This window comes from Lissotriton vulgaris, chromosome 3_1 (genome assembly GCF_964263255.1).
Source record: "Lissotriton vulgaris chromosome 3_1, aLisVul1.2, whole genome shotgun sequence".
Taxonomy (NCBI): domain Eukaryota; kingdom Metazoa; phylum Chordata; class Amphibia; order Caudata; family Salamandridae; genus Lissotriton; species Lissotriton vulgaris.
In genome coordinates, this window is record NC_141689.1 from 301,873,295 (window position 1) to 301,895,592 (window position 22,298).

Genomic DNA, 22,298 nt, shown 5'->3' on the forward strand with positions numbered 1-22,298 from the left:
TGCTACAGCCACACGCAAAGGCCAATAGCGAGTAAGCACCACACGCACGAGCTTCTTTAAAGGCTGGAGTGATTCCAAGAGGTCGATTCCCTATGCAGCGCATGCACGCTGCCATAGGTTCTACCTAAAAATATTGCCATTAACCTACAACAACAAAAAAAAAATCTGAATCAAATGAAATGCTTACAAGGTCTGCATTTGGTCACAGAGCACCCTTCAATCATTGTGGTGTGTTAGCACTAAAAAACTTAGACGTTACCATAAAGAAAAGTATCCTGATTACTTAACATGTTAGGACCGCGCCCCCCAAGCGGAAAAGTGAAAATTCACACCCTGGTATACTTAGGTCAAAGACCAAGCCGCTTTGAAAAACATGTAACCTGAGACTGGAATGCAGCCTGCCCTCCATCTGGCACACCGCGCGCCGGTGGTAATTAAAAACAGATGGCACAAGGCCGCTCTGCTGCTCACTCCAGAGCACCCTAGGCTAGGGTAGAGAGAAGGCGGGACATGCACCCGCCTTGGCCCAATTGTGTGCTGTCTTTCTTAAAAAGACGCAGGCAAAGGCCAATAAGGGGAGATTTTTTAAAAAAAAAGCACACGCATGAGCGTGTGTTTCGAGTTTAAAACCCTTACTAAAAGACTCGCAGAGCAACGCTTGCACTTGCTCAGGCGAGACCTAAAAACTGCCTGGTATGGCTTCTACACATATATTCTCCTTTTTGAACAGTAGCTGATGACTATCAAAAAAGCGTAAATTATCTAAATGATGAACTGTCATTCTCAGGTCCAGGTTTGCGGCCTACAACAATGGAGGTGCAGCTGTTATCTGCAGAAGTATGCCGCATGGCTTTAAGTAAAGATACTTAAGGCTGACCTGACAGGGTGGTAACATGATAGTAGTTGAGTCTCATCACGAAGCACACGGACTATAAAACTGAAGTAGCCCACTGACAAAGGAGATTCTCTTATTGGAAAAGTCAGTGATTTGGCAGGGTTATCAACGTGATCATTTTTAGTTCATCTTTAGTCCCCCAATTTTTGCATTTTCCTTTTTAACGTTCACTTCCACAACACAACTATTGAGCACATTTTAAAGCTATCCTGGAAATGAAGTCCATTAATCTTTGGTGCATTTCAGAATAAATGTCTGAAAACCTGAGCCATGGCTTCATTATAAACGAAGATTAGATTAGTGTGAGAAAGTGGCTCTATATATACTTGGCTCCCAGAGGTATAAGAGAGGTTAAAGTCAGAACTGACATTACTCTCCACAGTGGTAGCTTGGTCGAGCAGTAAGGCAGTACCAGATGACAATGTAAAACATTTGTTGTACACACTCAGTCAGCAAAAGGTTTTACACACTCAAGAACCGAGCTCCAGGCCAATGGTTTTAATATCCACAGATATAGTAGTTTTATTTTTGGAACCAACAGTTATAAAAATATACTTTTCTGGTTATGAGTACTCATGTAAATACTTTGCAAAGGGGCAATAAAGGTTGTGCACACAATGATTACAGTATTGATAGTAAGCAACACAGCCCTGAAACACACTTTAGCATTGAGCTCAATGGGTTTTCTACATACAAGTACAGTTGATTACTTTATAGATTACTTTCGGAGTTCCAGGACTAGGTCTTAGATTCAGTCCTTGGGTCTAAGCTGAAACCAGATTAGTAAAAACGTTTTAGTTACTGTAGGGAATTTTCATGAATGTAAAGATGTTTTAAAAGTTCACACTTAGACTTTTCAATGTAAATCTCACAATGTTAATCAATAGGAGGAAATTCAGGTTGCAGGTAAAGTACGATCGCTTTACTTTTGTAACCCAGCACTGGTCTCCTAGAGGTAGGTAATTGCGTTTCAGTATTTCGTATGATTTTTAAAGAATATTTGCAGTTTTCAAAACTAGACACTTGGAAGAAATTTCATAGAAAAGCAGAAAATGGGTTCCGATGGAGAAAATACAGATTACTATTAACCCCGCTAGGGATTACTTTTGCGGTTCAGTACTGGGCTGAAAGGTACAGTACTGGCTTCTCCCCTGATCACAGGTGAGTACTTCGGAATTCGGACTTTGGCTGATTTTATAGGAATATTTTCAAAATTTCACACTTAGAACATTTTCGAGTCAAAAGGAGTCAATGTTATCCAATGGCAGGTAAGTGAATTACCAGTTTCCAGGTAAGTACATGGTTGTTGAAGGTAAGGTTCTGGGCATAGACTCAGGGGTCCCCCAGGGTCAGGTAAGTACAGTTAGATCCGTCCCAGAGGCACAGGGGCGGCCGGGTGCAGAGGTAGGTAGGCCCAATGATATCCAATGAGGGAAAGGGGGCCTTCGGTTGGTGGCTGCTGGCTAGCAGGCCACGCGGCTCTGGGAGCTGGGCTCCTGGTCCCTTGCTCAGGGCAAGGGGGGGGGGGGGAAGTAGGATAGGACAAAGTAGGAGGTCACAGCCAGCGGCACTCTGGCGGCTGGGTGCAGGGTGCTTTTGAGCCGTCGGGCGCTCAATATTATCCAATGAGGATCTTGAAAAGGGAACAAAGGCTGCAGGCTCGGGAGACTCTCCAGGGGCGACCAGCACTTCGAGAAGTAAGTTGGGATCTTGGAGCACAGGTAGGTACCCCAAAGGGAGGCACAGGGGGCTGTAGGGGGCCGGTGCAGTGGTGTCTTTGGGTGTCGGAAAAACTTACCCTCAAGCTGGTCGCGGTTGGGGGGCCCCTGGTTCTGAGTGCGCAGGAGTCGTCTGGTTCGTCGAGGAGGGTCTTTGGGCACTGGACTTCGGGTTCCAGTCGCCGGGGGGACGTCCTCGTGGTCTTGGTACGTGTTCGCCCGGCCCGAGCTCGGCTGGTGCAGAGTGGGCTGGTCCGGAGCTTCCTGGTGGGCACCATATGGGATGTTGCAGCAGAACCTCTGCTGATGGGAGTCCCAATCTTCGAAAGGGTCAAGGCAGGCAGGTATTCTGGATGTCCCAAGGTTGCTGTCCGCAGAGATCGCCGGGATTTGAAGGAGCAGGTTCCAGGATCAACAGGCCGGTAGGGCTGGGGCCAAGTCAGTTGTTGCTGTACTGTTATCAGCTGCGCGGCGGGTCTTCTTCTTGATCTGCTTTCTTGTTTTTGATATGGGGATCTGAGGAAGGAAGGTTCAGGGAGCCTCTAAATACTAAATTTAGGGGCGTTACAGGTAGGGCAAGGGCAGGGACCAATGGGTCCCTGTCCTGGGCTGAGGACACCCCCTAGCCTGCTCCTCTCCTGAGGGATGGGGCAGGAGCTTATCTGGGATTGGGCAGGGCTCCCCATATACAAGATGGCCGGGGTAGTGCTTCACCTCGCCTCCTCCACCTGAGGGGTGGAGTTGGCATAGGTTGGCACACCCTCCTTCTTGACGTAGTTTTTCCAGCCAGTCTTCTCGCCAGAGTGGGGGTAGAACGGGTGGGGGGCCAGTTGCTGGGTACAGCAAATGGTCTGGAGAAGCTCTCAGAGGCGGTATGCCTTTGAAGCTTCCCCCTGTCCATACTGGGGGAGGAGACATACCACCTCGCCCAGGATGTGCATTGTTGCAGGCCCAGGAGAGCGGGGGGCTTTTCACCCAGGGGTCCAGCAACAGGTCTGCTGTGTGGCAGCCTCTGCAGCCACTCAACCCAGACGTGGATTGTAGGTTCGGGTTTTGGAGGGCATCTCTAAGATGCCCTCTCGTGCATCTTACATTAAATCCCACACTGGCATCAGTGCGGGTTTAATGTGGTGAGAAGTTTAGTACCAAACTTGTCAGTCTTCAGTGTAGCCATTATGGTGCTGTGGAGTTCGTAATGAAAACCTCCCAGCACCATATACTCTTAATGGCACCACTGCACTTACAGTGCCCAGGAATGGCCCTGGGTACTGTAGGGGCACAGGGCTCATGCACCTGTGCCCTCACCTCTGGCATAGGGCACCCAGCTAGAGAGGTGACTGAAGTATGCCAGGGAAGTGGGGTCTGTGGGCATGGCACACAGGGATGTGTGCCATGTCGACTCTTGTTTTAGTTCTGTACTTAGGAATTCAGCCTGCAAAGGCAGTGTGTGGGTGCCAGGGTACAGGGCCCCTGAGGGTGGCACAATAAGTCCTGCAGCCCTCAGGGGTCTTCTCTGGTCACCATGCCCTGGGTACCTAGGGTACTATTTACTAGGGGCTGACAGGTAGCCAGAGATTCCAATTGGGTATTTTGTTTCAGCATAGCTTTTCCTTTTAGGGAAGGAAAACAGGCCCTGGGTGCCTAATTGGCAGGGACCCAGGGCACAATCAGTCAAAGCACATCAGCAGTTCAGAAAAAAGTGGGGGCATACCAAGGCAAGAAAAGATGGCACTTTCTCACAATTAGTAACCGGCTAGAAACAGCACAGCAGCTAGGATTGGGTACGCATGATAATCAGATTTGATAGGTTGCAGGATATATTAAGAGGGAAGAATGACCTTCATTAAGAAGGACAACCATATATTAGCCAACATTTTACACTGCAGTCAGCAGCTATGAAAAGGAAACACTCATGAGAGAGCGTCACCATACTCTGAGCTCGTATACTAATGACCATATCATAACATTATCCAGAGAGCCATTGAAGGGAGCTGGCTCTGTATATGCTATACCAAAGTGAGGTATAGTGTGCACAGAGTCAAGTGGAACACAAAAGGTAGGCAGAAGTAAAGTAGATAGCACCTCACCTTGTGGTAGTGTGGTCAAGCAGTAAGGCTTTATCAGAGGACAGTGTTGAGCATTCTTTTTTTTTTTAATAAAAACATTCTTTTTGTTATTTTATTTTTTAGAACCAAGCAAGCCTGGCACAGGTAAGCAATACATACTTTACAGTAGTAATGCAGTTGTAACAGTTTGGATTGCAATTGTATATGCACTTTGATTTGATTACAGTATTGTTACTGAAAATGCAATGCTTTGGAAATACAGTGCATATACCTTGTATAGGCTTTTTAGTAAAATGGCAAGTAGATTACTTTTCTTACACAGTACAGTATACCTGGCTACTGCACTGGGACATTTCCTGTAAATAGGTGAGTAAAAGCGTTTTTGTTATTTAGTACAATTTTAAAAAGATTTTAGGTTTTCCAACTCCACACTTCAAAACTTTTCAAAGAAATACTGTCAATGTTATCCTATGGAGGAAAGAAAATGCTACTTACCCAGTGTGCATCTGTTCTTGGCATGTAGAGCGGTAGATTCACATGCTTTGCATAGTCTGCCATCTAGTGTTGGGTCTGGATGTTTGCACTTTGTTTTTGTTGGAAGACATCTTTCCAGTCACAAGGTAGGCGACTCCTCCTTTCGGTGACAGTGCACATGGGCATCGATTCCATTGCTAAGATTGCTTTGCAGCAGAGAGCGATAATGGAGTTAGTAAGAGTAGTAGAATAGAGATGTCCATGTGTATGTATCTAAGTAAGATATCACGGCAACAAGTATAGGTACCCGGGAAGGTGTGAGGGCGCATGTGAATCTACAGCTCTACAGGCAAAGAACAGATGCATACTGAGTAAGTAGCATTTTCTGTTCGAGGCATGTGCGTTGTAGATCACATGTTTTGCATAGACTATATAGCAGTAATCTCCCAAAGCGGTGGCCAACCTGTAGCTGTTGCAATGGTTTGAAAGCATGTACGTAGAACTGCTTGGCCCACACCAGCTTGCTGTCTTGCAAACACATCTACGCAATATTGTTTTGTGAATGTGTCAGGTGTAGACCATGTTGCAGCTTTGCGGATGTCATCAATGGAAATATTTCCTAAGAAGGCCATAGAAGCCCCTAGTTTATTTTTTTATTTATTTAAAGTTTTATATAGCGCGAACAAGATCTTTGCAGATATCAGAGCGCTTTACAGAAACAGTAGGTAGGATAAACAAGACTCCTAAATCAATATGAGATTCCGTAGACAGTGAGTTGCAAAAAGTAGGGTGTCAATCATACACGAGTATACAGAGTAATAACAATCAAGAAACAATAATATGGAAACAGTACAATGTCTAAATGGATAAGATTATAGCACCCCAGAGGGTGAATAAACACAATGTTGAAGGCAGAGTAGTAGTCAGTAGTGGGTGCATTGCAGGTTATTGAGGCACTCAAGTCCTAGTGTACAAAGGTAGGTATTCAGACAGCCAATAATGAGGGAGCCAAATTCTGTCATTGTTCCAGTATCAATAGTGTTCAGGTGTATTTAGCCATAAGGATGGCCTTCACCTCTTTCTTGAAGAGTATAGTGGACGGGATAAGCCTGGTTTCTGGCGGGAGTGCCTTCCAGATCCTAGGTGCCGTTCCAGAGAAGGAGCGTTTGTATGTTTTTTCCTTCCGGAATCTCCGTGGTTTCAGGAGGAGAGTGTTTGTGCTTCTGTTGGATCTTGAGCCTCCTGATATGGTCAGCTTATGAGAGAGGTAGTTGGGTGCCTTGTGGTGTACGGCAGAGTGTGTCATACAGGCAATTTTCAACTGAATTCTGGCTTCAATAGGCAGCCAGTTCAGGGCTTTTAAGTCAGGGGATATATGCGAGTGTTTTCTTGAGCCGGTGATGAGTCTCGCGGCCGCGTTCAGGGAGGCTCTTAGGAGAGCCGTTGTTGTCAGGGGGAGCCCGCTGAGAGCCACAATTCCGTAGTCTATGCGAGGAATGACTAAGGCTTGTACCACAGTTTGGAAGTCCTTGGGTGGAAGGAAGGGTTTGAGTTCTCAGCGTGTTGATTTGGAAGTTGGCTCCTTTAGTTGCTATGCTAATATGCTGCTGCATGTCGAGATTGCAGTCCAGTGTGATGCCAAGGGATTTCGCTGAGTCCACGATGGTGGGTTGGACATTGAGTGCGGTTAAATGATTGAGCCAGGTTTGGGTGATGGCCTTTTTCGCAGGAGGAGAGATCAGAAGGAACTCAGTTTTCAGAGCATTTAGTTTGAGGTGATTGTCGGCCAGCCAAGCTTGGGTGTTTCTTAGTGTGGCATTCAATAGTTTGATGTCTTCAGGGGATTGAAGCTTGAGGTAGAGCTGAGTGTCATCGGCGTACATATGGAACTGTACCTTAGAGGATTGAAGCAAGGTGGTGAGTGGTTCCATGATGAGGTTGAACAATGTGGGGGATAGGGAGGAACCTTGCGGAACGCCCAGTGTTACTGGCACAGGCGAGGACAGTGCGTTGTTGATCTTGAACCTCTGAGAACGGTTGTGCAGAAAGGACGTGAACCATTTGAGAACCGTCCCAGATATGCCCATTCTGGTATTTAGGAGCTCCAGTAGATTCTCCTGTGAGTAGAGTGCGCTCTAGGGGGGAATTGTTAATGTTAGTTTTGCTTTTGCATAGCATGTCTGAATGCATTCGACTATTCACCTTGCAATACTGGATTTTGAGATGGGATTGCTTTTATGAGGTGGAGCAAAAGACACAAAGAGTTGTTTTGTTTTACGGAAAGGTTTTGTCCTTTCTATGTAGTAGAGTAATGCTCTTAACTTCTGCCACAGAATCTGGTTGAGGGAAGCTCACAGGCAACTCAACAGATTGGTTGATATGAAAGGCAGAAATCACTTTGGGAGAAATGTAGGATTAGTCCGAAGAACCACTTTGTTTTGGTGTGCTTGTACAAATGGTTCCTGTAGCTCACCTATTCTCCTCAGTGATGTAATAAATAGCTATGAGGAAAGCGACTTTCCAAATGAGAAATTGCAGCTCACATTTGTGCAATGGATCAAAGGGTGGACCCATCAGTCTGGTGAGGATAATATTGAGATTGCACACTGGGGCAGGAGGAAATCTTGGGGGAATGACTCTTCAGTTCTTCCATAAATACTTTATTAACAGGCACTCTGAAGAGAGACCAAGGTCTATTTTGAAGGTATACGGCTATTGTAGCAGGATGTAAGCATATGGATGGGTATGCTAAATTTGAACGCTGTAGATGCAGTAAATAGCAGATGAGGTTTTGAACTGAAGCATCAAGTGGGTTGATCTGATTGTTATTACAATAAATCACAAACGGTTTCCACTTTGCTGCATAGCAAGGTCTGGTAGGACGTCTAGCCTCTTTGATAATGTTCATACAGTCTGGTGGAAGATTGAGATAGCCAAACTATGACTTCAGGTGCCAGATAGCAAAGTTGAGATTACCGGGATCTGGATGTCTTATCTTTCCACGGCTCTGCGTGAGGAGATTGGGTGTAAGATGTAGCTTTTTGTGAGAGACTACTGAGAGCTCCAACAGGGTGGTGATCCACGGTTAAATGGCCGTTGTGGGAGCAACTAGGATTAGTGTCATGGACGCCTGCCTGAGCTTCCGAACCACTAGCGGATTGAGTGAGAGAGGCAGAAAAGCATAGGCAAATATCCCGGACCAATTCATCCATAGTGCACTGCCTCTGGACAATGGGTGTGGATACCTGGAGGCGAAGCTTGGACATTTTGGTGTGTGGCGAACCGATCTATGTCTGGGAAGGTCCACATCTGAAAGAACGGGAGAACTTGAGTGTGAGTTCGCACCTGTGAATCTATTATCTCTGTCAGATCCCCAATTTGATTATCTCCTCCTAAGGTGTTCTGCGAGGAGATGCATGTGACATATGGCCCCCCTCCAGCTGGTCTATGCTAATTGAGACAGTTGGAGAGTGTCCCCCCCCCCCAGGTTTCTTTATGTAATACATTGCTGTCATGTTGTCTGTGTGTATCAGGACAGTTTTGCGTTCCAGGTGAATTTGAAAGGCTTTGAGCGCTAGAAATATAGTTAGAAGCTCTAAATGATTTATGTGAAGCTGTTTTTGCTGCAGGCTCCACATGCCCATAATTGTGTGAGTTCAGAGATGAGCTCCCCAACCAGTGAGCGATGAGTCTGTTAGCACTGTCTGTGGAACCAGCTCGATGAAGGGCAGCCCTTTGGAAAGGTTTCGTGGATTCCACCACTGCAGAGAGCGTTAATTGCGGCCATCCACCAACACTAGATCTGATAACTGACCCAGAGACCCAGAGACTGATTTCATGGACGTGCTAAGCATTCCTGAAGGAGACACATTTGAAGTCTTGCATGAGGGACTATTAGGATGCAAGACCCCATCATTCCCAGTAACTGCATGAACCCCGAGCTGGTATTAAGTGTTGAGGCTGGAACTGGGAAAGTAGAATTTGAATGTTGTGGATTCTGGCTGGATTGGGATAGGCCAGACCTTTTTGTGTATCTATTTATTTTTTTAAACAAACTTTATTGGGTTTTATATAAGCTTATATAAGCTTCCAACAGAGGACTTCTGGGTACAATTTACATTTAATCAGGAGTTTCTTCCAGTAACTTTGTTACTCACTGAATCAATCTTGAGTATCGTATCAGCGGGCCAAGCCCCATTCCCTCTGCCCCCTGCAAATGAATATTACAAAACACATCTTTGGCCCGTAAAGTCATCTTCAATTGGTCCATGTAGTCACTATTCTACATTACCCACCCACAACTAGCCCCCCCCCCCTGTTCCCACCCCACAGGAGTGTCACATACAAACAGACTCATACCCTTCTATATCCGGGATACCCTAGTCTGCACTCCGCTATCCGCCATTATAATTCTACATCACTGGTGGGGCAACTGCATCGGTTTATTTGTACTAATATTCGGCATACCACTTGATTTAAGGTGTGGAGTTTAACCATCATCGTCAGGGGCTTACTCTACTAGGTCTTCATATCTCTTACCATCTGGATTCTTTAGTAGTTCCACTAATGCTGTCCATGCCATGGCTATATCCAATGCCTTCTTTTTGCCATCTGGCTGTGCTAGGGTCCCCTCTCTCACTTTCCAATGCATGGTAGGGTCTCTTTTAGCTAAAACCAATCCCAGATCCAAAAACTTGCTTGTGACCTTATTCTTGGCTATGTGGGGGAACCAGTGCAATAAGCCATATTTTGGTGATACAACTCTCTATCTATCGGTCACATCAGCCAAAAATGCGGTTACCCCTTCCCAGAAGTTTCCCAGCATCGGCTAATCCCAGAACATATGCAGGAATTCTTCTCCTTCCATACTGCAATGCGGGCAAGCAGCTGTTTGCGTAGGAAAGTATTTATTAATCTTACCCGGGGTAAGGTACACTCTGTGCAATACATAGAAATGTACTAATTGGAACCTAGCATTCCTAGTACTCTTCCATGCTCTTTCCACTAGCTCCCCCCAATGCTTTTTCTACTATTGCCCCACCCAGATCCGCCTCACATTTTTGACGCAGCTTAGTCAGAGGCAAGAGTGTTTAGTGTGGTATGCGCCTATAGAGGCATATGACCGCTTTAAAGGTAACCGCTGCAGTCACCACATAAAGGCACCCTGCTGACGCATGCGGCTCGGCAAGACCTCCCACCAATGCTACCGTATGGCCGTTGAGGGCGGAATGTAATAAGATATCCACGCCTGGCAGGTCGTATCTCTCCAGGAGGTCATTAAATGGAATCATTGTACTTTCTTCATATAAATCTCTCATTGTGGATATTCCCAGCTCCCCTCAGGCCTCCAATCTACGCCAGTCTCCTCCATGGGGCAGTGCCTCGCATACAGCCAGTGGGATTTCTGGGGCATAAGGGCATTTGATCTGTGCTCTTCTCAAACTCCTATTCCAGCATTTGCGTACTGTTTTTAATTCAGAGGTAATAGTGTGGTCCTGTATGGAGAGCCTCAGTATTACTTGTAATAGTAGGCTTAGGTTCGGGGTGTCAACTCCCTGACTTTATGTCCCCCTAAGTCATCCTCCAACCCACTTGTGAGCCACTGTCATTGTGCCCCAAGATAATAGGCCTCGAAGTCAGGCATGGCCAAACCTCCCTCCGATCTTGAGCTCATAAGGGTGTTAAGCGCTACTCTTCCCCTACCAGTCCCCCATAGGTACTCCATGACCATTGTTTTAAGTTGGGTTAATAGTCAAGCCTGTACCCAAACTGGTAATGTCCCTAAGTAATACAAAAGCTTCTGCAGTGTCACCTTTTTTAGGAGGGCAACCTGGCCGGCCACCGACAATGGGAGGGTCCACCAGAAGTCAAAGCTACTTTTTGTTCCCCTTAGAGTTCTCCTTATGTTGCTCTCCAAAAGATCCCCTTGAGCATGGTATATGTCAAACAGCTGTCCTTCCACTTCACTCCTTTCTCTTGTGGACCGACTATCCACTTTGATAGGGAAGAGGCACGCCTTCGCCCAGTTTACCCGGAGACCCGCCACCCTTCGGTGGCTATGCAGTAGCTCCTTAGCTCCACAAAGTGCTTCTCTCGTGTCTGCCAGGAACATCAATAAGTCACCTGCATATAGTGCATCTGCTCGGACAACTTCAGTCCCGATAGTGCCAACCTGTTCTAGCGTGAGCTGCCAGCGGCTCCATAGCCAGTGTAAACGAGAGGAGAGAGTAGGCATCCCTGTCTTGTCCCCGGACAACTTTACAGGCGTAAGATATCAGCACTCCCGTCTTGACTCTGGCGTAGGAGATGCCGAACATTCTGTGCCGTATTTCTGGTGGGGATGAAGCCCGCCTGGTCTCTGTGTATCAATGTCGTCATTTGAGGGAGGAGGCGGGTGGCCAGGATGCGGCTGATGATCTCGTCATCTAAATTAAGTATGGAGAGCGGTTGGTATGCCTTTCTGTCCCATTCCAGCTTCCACAGTTTAAGTAGCGGGAAGATGACTGTTTCCCTCGTCGATTCAGGCAGATGTCGCCCCTGCTTCGCTCTGTTGTATAGGTCTACCAGCTTAGGAGCTAATAACTTAACGTATGTTGAGTAGAATTCTACTGGCAGCCCATCTGTCCCTGGTGTCTTATCCCTGGCCATGTTAATAGCCCCTCTCACCTCGCCGATCTCTATGTCTCGATCTAGGCTGTCCGCTACTTCCTCCTCCAGTCCCAGAAACTCCACGTCTCGTATGAACTCGTCTAGGCCCTTGTTCGTCAGGCAGCCTGCTCCTGTACAGGTCAGTACAGCAATCCAGAAACAGGTAATTTATGTCCTGCTGTCTGTAGCAGGCCTCCCCTCTTTGCCCCTTGAGCTCTAATATTACTTTTAGTGATCCTAGCCAGGTTGGCCAGTCAAGCCAGTAGGGCCCCAGATTTGTCCCTCTGTGTGGGCTTGTTTTATTTTTTTTATTTTTTAAAATATAATCGAAGCAACGTAGGCGTTCCACCTGCGCGGCCATTGCTTCCTTAGCCTCCAATAGCTCCCCCTGTTTGTCTCCTCTTTCAGACCTTTCCTTCTCAATCTCCCGGAGTCGTTGCTCTGCCACCTGTATGTCTTGCAAGAGCACCTTCCGTGTTCCCACCATTTCCAATATAAAACGCCTCCGGATGACCGATTTAAAGGCGTCCTACTCTAAGTAAGCTTGTCGCCGTGTTAGCATTTTCTAAGTAGTATTGTCCAATAGTGGTGCTTACTGCCGCATGGAAGACCTGGTCCTCCAGTGCTTCAGGTCGCAAGCGCCAGGTGGGTATTTTGGGCCTTGCACGAGACCGCATCAGCCCTAACAATTCTGGGTTATGGCCTGAAATTGTTCTAGTAAGATATTCACTGGTTTGCACCGCCTCATGCACATCAGGGAAACATAGTATAGCATCTAAGCGGACATGGAACTTGTGCATTGCAGAGAAAAATGATTAATCCCTATCCCCAGGGTGTTGGGCCCTCTGGGAATCTACCAGTCCCAATCGCTGCTGCCACTGTTGGCACGTCTCTGCTACTTTATGTATAGGAGCATCAGGGAGTGGAGGGTGAAAACTGTATATATCAATATCTGTAATACAATTAAAGTTACCCCCAATACTACTGATCCAGTCAATACTGAGGCCAACGTACTAGGAAACTGTAACAGGAAGGCGGGCGGCTCCATGTTAGGGGCATATAGGCTTTCCAGCACAATATCTCTGCCATCCTACCGACCAGATAAAACAACAAACCTCCCCTAAGGGTCAACTATCTGCCGCATGCACTGAAAAGGAACCCCCATCCTCACCCAGATCAGGGCCCCCCCTGGCTAGTAAGAACTGATGCTGGGGTTGCAGATGTGAGATTTCTCCCAGCTACATGTTGCGTTCTCAATCAGGCGGCGTGAATACAGCTAGTTGGTAAATGCGGAAGCTGGGTGTGGTTTTATCAACACAAAAAGATGAATTACCTTTTTAAACTGGCTTGTGGCAACAGTTCAAATAACGGCCAATAACAAGTTTACTTACCCAGCTTGGGAAGTCGGACCACGTTGGAACCCGTAGGCAGAGGTCACGAATAATACGGATGATAATCACACAGGACTGCAGACCATTTGCTCTAGCCTTAAGTGCAATACAAAATCAGATCAATTAATATTAAGAATGGAAATCAAATAAGGACTCTTTGAAAAGCTAAAACACCATTACTCAACTGAAGCTCAAATACAACAAACAAATGACAGAGAAAATGTAAGCACAAGCTGCCATCAGCAGCAATGTATACCAGTGTTAGTATCCAAAGCAGGTAAAAAGTCAAAGTATACAAAATAAACAAGCATCTTTTTACTTGATCATTTGTCGACTTTGACTTGGATTTCATTGAAGGAAAAAAAAATCCATCTATATTAGAAAAAAAGAGGTGAAAATAATAAAAATGTATAGAGACTGAAAGGTTGATAACAGGTGTTGTGGTTTTCACAGTGTCTTTGTCAGAGAACAAAGTCACCGTAACCAAACAGTTGCATCTTATCTTTCATTCCCTATACACCGTTGAAAGAAACAGTAAAAGAAATCAGAAGCACAACAAAAAGCTGTCCACACATATTCCATTCATAAAAGCAAAGTTACTCTGCAGCCTTATGGAACATTACAGATTCACAGTACATTTTATGAGGTAGACATCAAATGTGAGCCAGCCTATAAATTAACATGTATTCAACGACCAGGAAAAAGTCAAATTGGCACGAGCTGCTTACAGCAGATCTACAAAACTTAACTGTCAACATGTTTTTGGTCATTCAAATTTTAATTATTACCACCAATACATGTGAGTGTAAATTAAGCATTCATATTGCAAATTAACTTATCTCTCATAAGGCTACAAGAAGAAAGTAAAATGATGTTCCGAACCTGGAACCACTTAGCGTGGCGTAGAGCAGCCAGAGCGTCAAGGCATTTTTGCCTGTCCAAGACGTCCGGTGGGTCTTTCACCATACCCGAGGTTACATCTAAAATGGATTGAATTGGCAAAGTGCAGTGAGGAATGGGTGTTTGACCAGGTGAGCAAGACACTTCCTAAAACAGCTGCAATGTCACACATGCCATTTACTAGTTTATCATTTTGCGAACAGCAGACTAAAAAAAGACTTGCGTGCAACAAAGTCCCTCTGAATTACAACCAGAGCTCGATATGCAGCTCAAGAGCATTACAACAAATTTTTATCCGAATCATTTTAACAGTACAGCAGGTGCTGAAACTATTTCTCCAAGGAATGAAAGATGGCAAAAGTATCTAAAAGGAAGGATGGTTGGCCATAGTGCACAAGCACAGAGAACACAAGACAGAGGGCCAACAAAAATCCACTTGGGTGAGGTAGGATACAAATGTGCAAATAGGTGGCGGTGCATTTTTTCAATGTTTACATGTACTACATAAAGGAAATGTTTTGGGGTGTCAGCCCAACAGAGTTCCTCATTGCAGTACAATCACTGTACAGTGGCAACTGAAGACTTAAGTCCTAATCCTGCCCACCCACTATAAACGCAGGAAAAGAAGGCACTATAACGTGATTTCTGTGAAGTCCTGCACTACTAATAAGTAACCATGCCAGAGCGGCTTTCCTCGAATTAGATTGAATTTTTCCAAACAACTAACAGAACACTACAAAGGTGTTTAAAATGCATGCAAAGAGCAATCAATGTACTGAAATGTGTATCCACACTGCATCCACCACATGGTATTGAAATGCCACGACACCTATTGCAATTCTTTGTTCAATAAGATATTCTTTTTGAGAGAAAAGACAGTAAAATTTGAGCTGTGGATTTTTGCACCCTTTTGAATTTGTGGATTAACCCCTTAAAAGCTACCAGACTGAAACCAAATACATAACCTAAATACCTATACCCTAAAATAAAAACATTTTTACACAACATATGCAGAATCGATTGCCCTACTTAACTGTTGGGTAAAATAATCAGTATATAAGGGGTTAATCACTAGTTGAAAGATACGCTGTATTCACACTTTGTAGATAAAAAGTTAACAGGTACATGGAGTTCCGCATCTACAACTAGGCAATCGATAGATTATCCAGTTAACTTTTATCAAGCTAGTGTGAAAACAGCTGAAATCTAGAAGAAAAAGAGACAGACAAAATTAAAGGGGGAAAAGGGACAGCAAATGCTAGGACTATGCAACCAAAACCCCTCCTAAACCAATATGGCAGGTGTGACAATGAGCTTTTGAAAACCCTGGTCAAAAATCCTTCCGATGTCTTGGCAGCAGTCCCTGACAGGATTCAAATCACTCTACCAGAAGGCTTTGAACAGGCGGTGAGACGCTATGGATAAAACAAAAAAATAAACAACACACATTTGTCTTGCTGGGAGAAACGTCATTCCCTAGCAAGGGTTAAAGCACTTTGAACATAGCAAAGTCCATGTTAATTGAGAAACGTCCGTGTCTGTCAAATGCACAATATTGCAGAGCAAAACTACTGTGCTAGCAATTGTTTCTGAATTTAATTAAATCACAATTTTTTTTTTAAAGCTCTCTGTTTTTGTTCTGAACTTGGAACCATTCATTCAATCGAGTATTACAGCCAAGTTTTACTAGGTGCTGTAAATATGTTATTTTCACTGCACCAAATTTTCAAGCAAAGCCTTCCTAAACAACCTAAAATAAAAAAAACAAAAAACCATGAAACTCCCCCGAAGGCAGGTGTAGACCGTAAATAATATTAAGACACAGAGCATTAGGAACTGCAGCAAGAGAAATACATACATATTTGTTAAACTGTGAGAAAAGTAACACTATTTTTCACAAAGAAGCTGAAGGTAGAGTTTGGTACAATAATTTGCAATTAAGATGTTCAACAAAATGATTGGCTTCAGCAAATATCTTTTCTGCACAACCATTTTATAGCTCCGTGTCTTTAGAGCGATGTCTATACTCTCGTTCCTACTTTCCCTAAGGGGAGTTCTCGAATCAAGGACTCCAAATTATTTTAGGGTCAGAGAAAAACACACTTGTTTCCATTTGGTGAGTATGACGTTCAGTTTATATATTTAAACACACATATATATATATATATACACTATAACATCTACAAGAATGTGTTTCCTGTGAAAAACAGGCGACAATTCCATTCAGATCCAGTATAATAGCTATGAATTCTGAAGTGGTTTTTAAATGAGTCACACCACCTTTAAATTTTAGGGCAATTTTGCCACTCAAATACAGACCCAAATAGCTTCTGTAAAGGGACCATATCCCCAAAACAATACATCTCTCTTGTCAAAGTGTAGGATGCAAGGAAACACTTCTGACTTTCCGGTAGAAATGAAACAATAAAAGCCAATTGATATACTAAATGAAATGTTTCCATTTCACACATGGACGACATATTAAAATCACCATTTGATAGGCAACATTAGATTTACTACATGGTGCTATTCCAGGCATGAGATTTATCGTTTTATCCTAAACACATCACTTAGAAAAATATGTGGTAGTTAAAATGACCTACCTACTTTAGGCCAGTCAAATCAATGTACTAATTCCAGTCAAGAAAATAGTATGTATGGAAACAAAGTACCTTTGTCTGACCCATACACCAGACATACCGTAGACATTGATCATGCGGTCACGGATTTAAAGGTGTGCAACGTATTGCAGACTAGACCCTAGAGCAACCCTGCTGGCACTATAATTATTGTATTCTGTAAATGCGAGCAGACCGAAATGCTCCACGTCTATTTCAATAACTAGGCACGTATTTATCGTGTACTCTTCTGGAAGAATACTTAATTTATTAACAGAAAATTAGAAAGGGTCACTCCACGAACTCGGTTTGTCAGGAGAGGACATATGAGTGGGAAGCAACCTTGGAGAACCAAATGTTTTTAAACGTAGTTCCATATAAAAGCCCCTAAAATGTTTTATACTTTCCACAAGTTAAGTTACCTAGAAAACCAATTATTAACTTCAAAGTAGCAGTTTTATCTTTCCAGAGTGCAGCTGTATTTGTTAAAATATACCTGCGGATATTTGTTATATATTTTCTCTTTGGTTTTCTAAATAACTGCACTTGGCGTGTTGGAAAAAATAATACCAATTTAGATGAAAAGAAAAAAAAACATTCAAATGACACAAACTGACTGAAAGTGTGTACTTTGCATCAAATAAGGAAGCAGAGTAAAGAGATATTGTGCCAGCATGTTGACTTTCAGGACTCAATCTTAAAACTGGTATAACCAAACAAAAATGAACGTTGCACTAGTATTTTTCCAACCTCCATCCTTCATGTTCTCTTCCCTAATGACCGGAGATGTCAGCGTGATGGTAACTTGCATTTTTGGTTCAACACAAGAGCTGAGAAGGATTGCTGCTTCTGGTACATCACATTTAATTTCATACTTCTCGGGGCTTATTACCTAGTAGAACGAAAACAGTTACATTATAGAAAGCGTAGGAAACTTGTGGCAAATTAATGTCTAACGGTCAAAATATCAGTAAGTTAAGGATGTTTAAAACGTTTACTAGCCAGATGAATTCTTCAGACAATATACATTTTAACTTACAATTGTTATTCTGCAATATTTCTTTACATTGAAAATGATTATCTCACACACACACCACCACCAGAATTATGATTGTACATTTTGGATACTAACACCAGAGGTACGCAAAGGATAAATAAAATTACCTTTATTCTGAAAGTTACACTTAGTTCATAAGCTCTTTCACACTTAGGTGAAAGCCACACTTAGGTGAAGGTAACCCTGGACCTTAGGTGGCGGACTGGAGACTCCTCCTATAGTGGAGGAAGCTGGCTCTGTTGATACTATACCAAAATGAGGTAGAGTGTGCACAGAGTCCAGTGGACCACCAAAGGTAGGCAGAGGTAAAAGTAGATCGCACCAAACTCTCTATTTGTGGTAGCGTGGGCGAGCAGGAAGGCTTTATCAGAGGGCAGTGTTAAGCATTTGATGTACACAATCAGCAAATGATGTCACAAACTCAAAGACTGAACTCAGACCAATTTGATTTGTATAAAAATATTAGTCAGTTATTTTATTTCTGGAAACAAGCAAAGCCTGGCACAGGTAAGTTAAATAAATGCTTTGCAAAATTTTATGCAGTGTTTTACAATTGAATGCAGGTTCAAATACAGTTGATTGAAATACAGGTAAGTCAAAACGTCGAAATTACTTTTCGGATGACTTTTTAAAGTTACTTTTTCTACTCCGTGTGATATGCCTAAACATCACACCTGGACATTTCCTAGAAAGAAGGTAAGTAACATCAGTTTTGCACAGTTGAATTTTTCATGTTTCATATAAATCAACTCAACACTTAGAATTTTTTTTAAGGACTAACAGTCAATGTATGCCTATGGAGAGAAGGATAATGATACTTAGCCAGTAAGCATCTGTTCTTGGCATGTAGAGCAGTAGATTCACATGCTTTGCATACTCCTGCCACTGGTGTGTAGTTCCTAGGACCCCCCCAACTCTGCGTGTTTGGGATGACCTAAACTGAGAGCTTGGTGTGCAGACAGACTCTGGACAGCTCCACAGGATGAGTCAGCCGTTAGACCAGCTAGCTCCATGGTGCCACTATCACCCCTCTGTAAGCTACAGTGCAGTAGATAGTTTCTGGCAACCACTAAACATGACAACCCCGATTCCTCGGGTATCGTGGAAACAATATGGTATCTTTCGTTCAGTCACTCGTGCATGCTTTTCTCAGAAATATATAGAATGACGATTGAAACTGTTTCATTAATTATTTATTGGTCAAGCGTTAGTCTAGTATGAAACATGTTGGCTTCGACAATCAAAAGACAAGAGCAGACAAAGGTAATCGCTAGTACCAATATCGTAAAAGTAGATACATTTCTACCATAGTGCTAATAAGATGAAAAAAGCAGGGGTGTGGAATTTAATAAAATATCTACTGGACTATGGGGCAGGTTGCTTTAAAAATCTACTTGTCCTGTAACAAAATCCACTTATCCCTTTTGTGCCATGTAATGAGGCGACAAATTATGGCAGCAATCTCATTGTATAAGAGCTCTGAAATTGGCTCTCTGATTATGCCAGGGCTCCTTCCTTACTAGGGGTTGAATACTAGCCTTTCCCTTATGTTGCCACGTTCCCGCAGATCTACATACTGGGTCAATGAAATTGTAAGCAATAGTTGCAGGTTGGAATGCCCTTTTAAGTCTGTGTAAACCTACTAACTTGCATGTTTTCAGGGTTTTTACCAACTCTTCTCTTACCTTTTCCCATACGGACAAAGGTTGGAAATTTACTCCAAACAATGGTAGACATAAAACTTTTTCCAGGGTTGGGAACAAAGCCCTTGAAGGAATAGTGAACTTGCAAACGCTTGCACGAGCAAATCTACACCTGCATATTTGCTCATGCTAAAATGCTGTTCACAAATATTTTCTAGGAGTACTATTTCCTGGCCTACTTCTGTAAAGTCTTGTGAATTCACGAAAGCCGTATATCAGCACATAATGCAAGTACTTGGGTGCACTTTCAAGACTTTATTTAATAATTGGGCTCCTAATTTGGTCTGGCGTTAACCATGACATTTTGTGTTTATTAAAATTCTCTCTCTCTCTCTCACTATCGGCTAGTTTCACTGTGACAGCCTTCAGTTCTTTCACACGGTGGATATCGACAGTCGTTTAGTTCACTGCCAGGAACTACTGTGGCAATGTGTGCTTTTTGTGACCAAAAACAATTTTTGCTTTTGCCAATGTTGGTTAAAATGGCGAGGGCCCGGCAGCTCCCACACCAATAAGATTTTACCAAAACCATGCCAGAACAAGCCGCACATTGACAAAACCAAAAGACTACGAAACAATTACTGCCTTTACCAATGCTCGTTTATGTTTGTTTCCCATAATCTTATTATAAACTGGTTACACTGATTTTTCATTTAGAATATTTTTGGGGAAATACTAGCATACGGCAACACATTTTAGTAAATGATGCTGCAAAGAAATGGCACCTAACATTTTACAGTAGTTTGGCTAAATGTTTTTGATTTCTTTTGGGAACATTTTATTTTGAAAGCAAAGAATCATCTATCTTGCTTTCAAGCTTCTGCAAATATTTTCATCTAATCAGAGCACATTCTGGGAGTATTATACATAGCCTCATATTGTTAAACATTGAAAACATGTGTATACCTTCTTATATTGGAACCGGTCAGTAGTGCATTCTGAACTTACAACATTTGCTTAGAGCACCCACCCTACAATAAAGGCTTTGCATTAATGAACCATAAATACCAGTTTGATCAGCATTAACACATGGACAAAAATATTATCTTAACTGTAGGCAATGCCTTTCTCCGAGTCATAATGTGGTACTGTAAACTGGCAGCCAAAGGCCAATATGGCCAGAGCGTTGGGCTATAGAAATTTCACATCCCTGATAAAAGCATATTACATAAAACAATAGCATTGGCATACTCCTACTATGCATATCCTACCCAACCGTGTTTAGCCTAGAGGTGTAGGTGAAGCATGCATGTGTAAGTGATCGGATATGGCCTAATGGAGCCAAGAATTCCCCGGGGAAGTGCTAACCCCTCACCTGATTGTTCTGAATGAAGGACCCCGTCCCTGCATCTAGGATGGCACCTCATAATGGAAGTCAGGTCTCTGCCTGTCTAAGGATCAGCCTGCAGTCTCTCGGTCCAGCGTGAAAGGAATTCTCCTCTGCCTCATAAGGGGGGAGTGAGAGTCTTATGCTAAAGTAGTCACTCCAGGGTTTTTCTAGAATCGATATGTTTTGAAAACATGCGCTAATCCCCTTCTAATCCTTTTCTAAACAAACATGATCATATACAGCTGGCTGTTGGCAATGAATGACAAGCATTTGCAATGCAACAGGTCTCGCATTCACATGAGTTTGAGCTATTGGCATTGTAAATGACAATGCTTTTTATTTATGTTTTGAGTTTTAAAACGTGAATAAAAGTCATTGCCATTTACAATCCTAATGGCTTAAACTCTCGCAAATGTGAGACCTATTGTATTGCAAATGCTTGTCTAAACATAATTAGGACGCTGTTCCCCCGCTGAGCCAATGATCTGTTACTAGACCTAGAGGATGGAGACCAAATGCTGCTGATTATGTAGCGCCTGGAAAACCGCAACCACCTGTCCGAGGAGCTACTCACCCAACATCAGCAGTGAGGAGCTTCTGAGGCCCATTCGCCTCATCTAAAAAAAGTTCCATTGATCTGCATTTATTTGTCCCTACTGAAATCCTTTATGTGCATGATACAGAATTAGCCTATTCCCTCTTGTATGGCACAGCGTTGCTTTCTAGCTAAGTTTGCACTGTATACATTCAAAAACATAAATATGTACAGTTCGACATTGAAGAAAAATGAAGAGCAAAAGCCACCAGAAAACAGTAAGATGTTAATAGTTAAGTGAATAAAATGAGCATAAAAAAGCATGAGTGACAAATACGAAAACTGTCAGAAAGAGAAAGCAACAGAGCGAGGTCAGGCACAAAGCAGTTGCAACAGAAAAGCGAGAAACTATGAGGGATTCAGTGAAAGAAAAAAATATAGAGAAAATGGGCATAACATGGGAGGAAAAAGAGTTGGGAGGCCAGAGTGGAGTTAGGGTACATACGTAGTTCCTGGGTAGAATAAAGGTGTGACAGACAGGAGCTATGGAGACTGAGGAGAAGGGCAGAAACAGAAAAACAATAGACCAAGAAAAAGAAACGAAATAGGAGCAGATCGAAAGAAGGACTTGGAAGATGAGCAGTATCTAATGGGATATTTTATAGACGAAAAATGAGTTCTCTGTTTTAACGTAGCAATAAAAGAACATGTGGATTTTTATTTGTGAGCTATGTGCCTGCAGGAATGGGCATCCTACGCCTCTACAAGAGGTACTGTGAGTACATATCCAGTCACACAATTTTCTCTTACACACATGAGCATAGCTGTTAGTGAATCTCTACACTTTCAGGAGTAGAGTTTTGAGAGAATCTATGCTTTTTGCAGAAGTAATATTTGGAGTATTATTTTCAACATGATCCGGATATAGGCACTGGAATTAGGGGTGCAGGTGGAGCTGCAGCA

General features: G+C 43.3%; 1 protein-coding gene across 3 annotated transcripts in view; it reads right to left on the reverse strand.

Moving 5' to 3' along the window:
• The window catches only part of ZFR (zinc finger RNA binding protein), a 691,036-nt gene that overhangs the window by 102,390 nt on the left and 566,348 nt on the right, over nucleotides 1-22,298 (reverse strand). For 2 of the 3 annotated variants that reach the window (XM_086960497.1, XM_086960498.1), the window contains 3 exons: nucleotides 17,461-17,602; nucleotides 14,075-14,172; nucleotides 13,193-13,288 (listed from right to left, as the gene is read on the reverse strand). In XM_086960497.1, coding sequence (XP_086816623.1) covers nucleotides 13,193-13,288; nucleotides 14,075-14,172; nucleotides 17,461-17,602 — 336 coding nt within the window. The remainder of the gene's footprint in view (nucleotides 1-13,192; nucleotides 13,289-14,074; nucleotides 14,173-17,460; nucleotides 17,603-22,298) is intronic. The other variant, XR_015309278.1, reaches the window with a different exon arrangement.